The sequence below is a fragment of the Oenanthe melanoleuca genome, chromosome 18, assembly GCF_029582105.1.
Source record: "Oenanthe melanoleuca isolate GR-GAL-2019-014 chromosome 18, OMel1.0, whole genome shotgun sequence".
Taxonomy (NCBI): domain Eukaryota; kingdom Metazoa; phylum Chordata; class Aves; order Passeriformes; family Muscicapidae; genus Oenanthe; species Oenanthe melanoleuca.
This window is the reverse complement of record NC_079351.1, coordinates 10,181,425-10,188,264: the sequence shown is the minus strand read 5'-3', so window position 1 is coordinate 10,188,264 and position 6,840 is coordinate 10,181,425. Positions and strand designations below refer to the sequence as shown.

General features: G+C 55.6%; 1 protein-coding gene across 1 annotated transcript in view; it reads right to left on the bottom strand.

The window, feature by feature from the left end:
- Positions 1-6,840, bottom strand: part of DNAH9 (dynein axonemal heavy chain 9) — a 163,537-nt gene that overhangs the window by 64,817 nt on the left and 91,880 nt on the right. Inside the window, exons 50-51 of the mRNA XM_056506187.1 lie at positions 5,236-5,471; positions 1,720-1,842 (exon numbers count right to left, since the gene is read on the bottom strand). Of these exons, the coding sequence (XP_056362162.1) occupies positions 1,720-1,842; positions 5,236-5,471 (359 nt within the window). The remainder of the gene's footprint in view (positions 1-1,719; positions 1,843-5,235; positions 5,472-6,840) is intronic.

Here is a 6,840-nt window from a genome sequence, read left to right as displayed (position 1 = left end):
ACCCAAGTTTAGCCAGCCAGAAAATGTCCAGAATTGTCCTGGGTTGTATCCAAAGCTGGGGCAGCAGGGCCAGGAGGGGATCCTGTCTCTGGAAACAGGGCCCAGTTCTGGTGTCCCCAACACAAGAAGGACAAAGAATTGTTGGAACAATTCCAGAAGAGACCAGGAAGTTGATAAAGGGACTGGAGCAGCTCCCCTGTGGAGCCAGGCTGGGGGAGCTGGGATTGTCCAGCCTGGAGAGGAGAAGGTTGTGTGGAGACCTCAGAGCCCCTTCCAGGGTCTGGAGGGGCTGCAGGGAAATGGGAGAGGGACCTGGTCAGGAAACTGAAGTGACAGCACAAGGGGGAGTGGGTTCAGACTGACAGAGAGTGGGTTTAGAGGAGATGTTAGGAAGGAATCCTTCCCTGGGAGGGTGGGCAGGCCCTGGCACAGGTGCCCAGAGCAGCTGTGGCTGCCCCTGGATCCCTGGCAGTGCCCAAGGCCAGGCTGGACACTGGGGCTGGAGCAGCTGGGACAGTGGGAGGTGTCCCTGCCATGGCAAGGGTGGCACTGGATGATTTAAAGTCCCTCCCAACCCAACAAAGCCCATGGGAAGCAGAGTCGAAGATAAACTGGAAATGTTTTCAGGGATGCACTGGGACTGTTGTGGGAATGGTGATGTTCTCAAGGGAGTTTGAATTCACTTCCCAGTCCAACATCACTCACTGGGTGCCCTCTGGGCCCTTTTAATTGCTTTTGGAGCTGCAAATCCCCCAGTACAGGCAGCTCACATCAGAGATCCTGCCAGACCCCACAGCAGAACCATTCCTGCTCTGGGACTGGCACATCTGCCTGGAGGCTGGGCTTAGGGCATGGAAACACAAAACCCAGGGGACTTTCTTGGTGATTTATGACTTATTTTCCCTTTGTTAGTAAAGACATGACTTCACAGGGAGTTTTGAGAGCAGAGATGCACAAAAGGGCATGCCTCAGTGTTCCACTGGAGAGGGGCTCAGGTTTGCCACCCTCCCTGCTGCACCCCTCTCTCAATATCTCCAAATATTTCAATCCTGCACTGGGACCAACCCTGCCCCTCCATCCTGTAGCCAAACCCATGCTCAGCCATCCTTTCCAGGATGTTTTCTCCAGCAAACTTTGCAGACAGCTTGCCTTGCCCACCAGTTTACAACACCCTGGGATGTTTCAGGCAAGCAGGGAAATAATCCTCAAAGAATTTAAGGGAAAAGAGCTCCCTGGCTGCCTCTCTTGCTCACCTCCTCTTGGCTGGAGGTGACCAGCAGTTGCCATGAGAACTTGACCTCATTAAAAACACTTGATATCCTTGATGCTGAAACCTGTAGCTGCATTTCTGAACACCGTGCAGTGTTTGCTAAAATTCAAGGTTACTTTTACTTCACAACAGCAGCAGCTATTTTAGTAATAATTTGGTGTCAGAACAGCCAATTACAGACCCCGAGGTCAGTGTACAATGGGAGAATTACAGTTCTCTCTTTTACACGAGGTTTGAATGATGCTGTGAAATGAAATGAGAAATCCAGGTTGATTTCCAAGCCATCCTATGGCTGAATTACCTGTGATTGCCTGATTCAAAATGCCCTCGGTGCTGAAGGCAGGATGTTCATGCTGCTGGATGTGAACACCCACAGTCTGAGAGCAGGAACAGAGAGCACAAAGCCCCCAGCCCCCATCCACATATGTCCCCAAACCCCCTGAGCTCACCTGCCTTTCTTGATTGTTTCTCGCCCCAGTAACGGCCCCAGCACTGGATCCACGGATTCCTCCAGGTTCTCAATCAAAACCACGTCTCCAGCAGCCAGGGCTTGTTCCAATGTGTCCAGATACCTGTGGGAAACAGCACTGGTGCCTCCTGCAGGGCAGTGACACTGTCAGTGACGAGGGGACAGAGGGCACACTCACTGTGGTGGCAGCTACAGGCAGGTACCAGCATTTGGAGAGAGACAGAGGGGTAAGGAGGTGTCAGTGCCTGGGGCAGGAAGAGGAAGATGCCCCAGGATGAGGAATGAGACCCCAGACCTTCCAAGGACAAGAGTGACCACTGAGTCTGTCCCAGGCAGGGTCTGGGCAGCCATGAGCAAAGCTGGCACAGCTTGGAGTTATTTTCAGCACATTGTTTTGTCCAGAGCCCACTGGTGCACTTCATCTTAAAGCAAGGATGAAGAGCAGCTTTCAGCTTGTTTTGCCCAGGGTTTAGGGTCATGCTGAAGACAACTCCTTTCCTCACAAGGAAATGGAACCCTGTGCCCAGTGCCTAACTGTGGAACAGGGATGCTCAGCTTTGGCATGTCTCATACCAGGAGGGGCTGGGAAAAGTTCACGGGCTGTCCCCTTCACAGCTGCCCTGCACTTCCCTCAACTCCTCTGCCAAGAGGGGAGCAGGACCCTGGGCAGGAGGGGAGGATGTTCCAGGCACTTCTCCACCATCAGGGTTACACTGAATCACCTCCACTAACTCCACTGCCCAAAATTCATACCCCTCATTTAAGCTTGGGAGCTCAAGAGGTGACAGAAGGATCTAAAGCAAAACTTCAGAGTGACTTTTAGGCCTGACCTTTAGAGAAATACACTGACCCAGTGCAACCCCCATCCCTGATGAGCCATTCTTCTGAGTCCAGGGGTATTTTACAAAAGAAAGTCAAAGGGAATGATGGAGCTGCCCCCAGAGCTGCTCACACAGCCCTTCCTGAAGGTGGGTCCTCTGTGTGGTTTAGACCTCTCCCAGCAGTTGAAAACCAAAAGCTCCATCTCCCAGAGGATGAAATATTCCCTGATTTACTCTAATGGAGCAGTGATGATGCTTTTAGTCCTCAGCTCTGAGACATCACAGCAACACACTAAATTTTCTTCTTTAAAGCCTCTGTCAGCCCAAAGTGTGGCTGGGGAAGGGAAAAAGGTACATTGTATTGGCACAGCAGGGATGCTACAGGGCCTGTTACTCTGGTTCCATCCTGCAGGTTCAGACTTAGGTGCCTATTCTGGAATCCTTGATGTTCCATAGAGAGCCTTGGGTAAGTGCAAGGCATGGTGGCCAACGTGGCTGGGAAACAGAAATTTGAAAATTGAAAAGTGAAAAATGAGCCTTATTTTGATCCCACATGAGATCAGATCCAGTAACTCACTGTTGTTTTCTCTGAGGAGGCATCAGCAAAACAACCTGGGTAGCCTCAGAGGAGGAAACATGGGCATCTCCAAATCTCTGGGAATTTGGAAGCACCAGGCCTGGGTCACTCTTTGCTCAATATTTGGGAAACAACCCCAGTGCTCCCAGCTCTCTGTAGGGGTTCCACTTGGGCTGCTCAACCCCAGCTGGGGCTCCCCATGAATGGTGAGTGAAAGGTGCCACAGCAGAAAACCAATCTGTGACTGGAGATGAGAGCCAGGGCTGAAAAAGGCCTTGCCATGGAAGATTGATCCAGATCCATGCAGGGGTGCTGCAAATGTCCAGCTGGTGGGAGCAGCCTCAGCCTGGTCTGCAGGGCACAGTGACCCCTCCATACTAAAGCCCTCTCTTTCTCCAAAAGGTAGGAAACCTCCTGGATGAAATTAAACCAGGACATGACACCTACAAGGAGTCCCATGGAGGATGCCATGGTTCTACACAGGCCTGTTGTCCAGAGCAGCTGTGGCTGCCCCTGGATCCCTGGCAGTGCCCAAGGTCAGGCTGGACATTGGTGCTTGGAGCAGCCTGGGACAGTGGGAGGGGTCCCTGCCATGGCAGGGGTGAAATGGGATAATCTTTAAGGTCCCTTCCAACCCAAGCCAGTCTGCGATTCTGTGATACTCAAACTCAGCCTCAGCTCACTGCTCACTCCATCCTCAACTTCTGAGTTTCTATGGTAACTGAGGCAAGCACTAAGAAGACCCTTGATTTAATGAGAAATCTGTCATTTGGGTAATGAACAAACAGACAATGTGAGCAAATACAGACAGCTTTCCCTCAGTGTGGCTGGCTCAGAGGAGCTCAGTGCCCAGCGCTCACCCCCAGCACACACAGGCCCATGAGGGGCTCAGTGCCCAGAGCTCACCCCCAGCACACACAGGCCCATGAGGAGCTCAGTGCCCAGCGCTCACCCCCAGCACAGACAGGCCCATGAGGGGCTCAGTGCCCAGTGCTCACCCCCAGCACAGACAGGCCCATGAGGAGCTCAGTGCCCAGCGCTCACCTCCAGCACACACAGGCCCATGAGGGGCTCAGTGCCCAGCGCTCGCCCCCAGCACAGACAGGCCCATGAAGGGCTCAGTGCCCAGAGCTCATCCCCAGCACAGACAGGCCCATGAGGGGCTCAGTGCCCAGTGCTCATCCCCAGCACAGACAGGCCCATGAAGGGCTCAGTGCCCAGAGCTCACCCCCAGCACACACAGGCCCATGAAGGGCTCAGTGCCCAGCGCTCACCCCCAGCACAGACAGGCCCATGAGGGGCTCAGTGCCCAGTGCTCATCCCCAGCACAGACAGGCCCATGAGGGGCTCAGTGCCCAGCGCTCACCCCCAGCACACACAGGCCCATGAGGGGCTCAGTGCCCAGTGCTCACCCCCAGCACACACAGGCCCATGAGGGGCTCAGTGCCCAGAGCTCACCCCAGCACAGACAGGCCCATGAGGGGCTCAGTGCCCAGCGCTCACCCCCAGCACAGACAGGCCCATGAAGGGCTCAGTGCCCAGCGCTCATCCCCAGCACAGACAGGCCCATGAGGGGCTCAGTGCCCAGTGCTCATCCCCAGCACAGACAGGCCCATGAAGGGCTCAGTGCCCAGAGCTCACCCCCAGCCCGGACAGGCCCATGAAGGGCTCAGTGCCCAGCGCTCACCCCCAGCACAGACAGGCCCATGAAGGGCTCAGCGCCCAGCGCTCACCCCCAGCACAGACAGGCCCATGAAGGGCTCAGCGCCCAGCGCTCACCCCAGCACAGACAGGCCCATGAAGGGCTCAGTGCCCAGCGCTCACCCCCAGCACAGACAGGCCCATGAAGGGCTCAGTGCCCAGCGCTCACCCCCAGCACAGACAGGCCCATGAAGGGCTCAGTGCCCAGCGCTCACCCCCAGCACAGACAGGCCCATGAAGGGCTCAGTGCCCAGCGCTCACCCCCAGCACAGACAGGCCCATGAGGGGCTCAGTGCCCAGCACTCACCCCCAGCACAGACAGGCCCATGAAGGGCTCAGTGCCCAGTGCTCATCCCCAGCACGGACAGGCCCATCCCAGGTGAGAGGACAGCCTTACCCCTTGTGGCCCGTGCGGATCGGCCGCAGCCTCTCGCCGTGGCTGGCTCGGATCCAGCGGCTGCCCTGCAGCTGGGGGTCCACCACGAGGGGCCAGCGCTGGCAGCTGTGCAGGATGGCGGCGCTCTCGGCGGAGGCGCGGTCCGAGGGCAGGCCCTGGTTCTGCCAGGCCGCCACGGCCGCCGCGTCCGCCAGCAGCCACAGCGGGTCCAGCCCAGGCCTCACGGGGACGGGCACCTGCCGGGCACAACACAGGCCTCCTGGTCATTGCAAGGCAAGCTGGCTGAGTTCAAAAGTGGGAAGATAGGGTTATTTGTCTCAGCAGCAGTGTGGTCAGGAGGTCTGGGGGGGGATTTTGCTGCTCTGTCCCACTCAGGTGAGACCCCACCTGAAGGAGGGACCTGGAGCTGCTGGAGAGATCCAGAGCAGGCCATGGAGATGCTCCGTGCTCTGCTCTGGCAGTGCTGGGGGTGCTCACCTGAAGAGAACAAGGCTCCAGGGAGAGCTGGGAGCCCCTTGCAGGGTTCAAAGCAGTTCCTAGAGAGCTGGAGAGGGACTGGGACAAGGGATGGAGGGACAGGACACAGGGAATGGCTTCAAACTGACACAGGGCAGGGCTGGATGGGACATTGGGCAGGAATTGTTCCCTGGGAGGGTGGGCAGGCCCTGGCACAGGGTGCCCAGAGCAGCTGTGGCTGCCCCTGGATCCCTGGAAGGGGATGTCCAGTGATCATAAAGGGAGCTCAGAGTGTTCAGGGCCAGGTTGGCTGGGGTGTAGTGGAAGGTGTTCCTGCCCTGGCAAGGGGATTGGAATGAGATGATTTTAAGACACAAAGCATCCTGTGATTCCATGATTTATCAGTGGTTTCCCATTCCACAGGGTATTGGCAGTCTGGTTTTCCCAATCCTTTGTGAACAAACCCAACCTGTACAAACAGTCCCAGGGGTTTTGCCCCCCTACAGCCCAGCCCCACTGGCTGGAGTCACTCCCTGCCCTGTTCAGCTCCCTGAGACAGCTTGGAAGGACAGAATTAACCCCGTCCTAAGGCTGCTGCTGTGTTACAAACCAGCACCAGCAGCTCCAGAAGCACTTCTCTGACAGGGGAGGCCATTTCTGGGTGTGACAAGCAGAGCTACCTGTGCCAGGTGTCTGAGCAGAATGGACCTTGCATTTCCATTGGAATTACAGGCACTTCCTTGACCTTTCTAAACACAGTCAGGTCATTTTTTTAAACCACGTCTTACCTAAGTTTCTGGCTAAATGTTAAGAAATGCAGAATGAAGTTTTTCTCTCTCAGCCTAAGGAAATGCCTGCTTTGGTCAGCCCTTTAATTTGGGCGCCTCTGGGACCTTATTTAAAAGCTTGTTGGCACCATTTGTATGAGGAACCTGTTAAAATCAGTGAAATATTAAACAAGTTTCAAGCACAATGATCTCCATCTGGTCCTAACAGCAAGACATGGGTAAAACCAGCTGAGAGGCATGGCCAGCAGGACCAGAGCTTGTGTCCAGAATGAAAAAAACACCTGGAGTTTTTCCAAGCCTACTGGAGAGCTGGCAGCAAGCTCTGCCTGCTCCATTTCCTCTCCATATTCCCTCCTCCTCT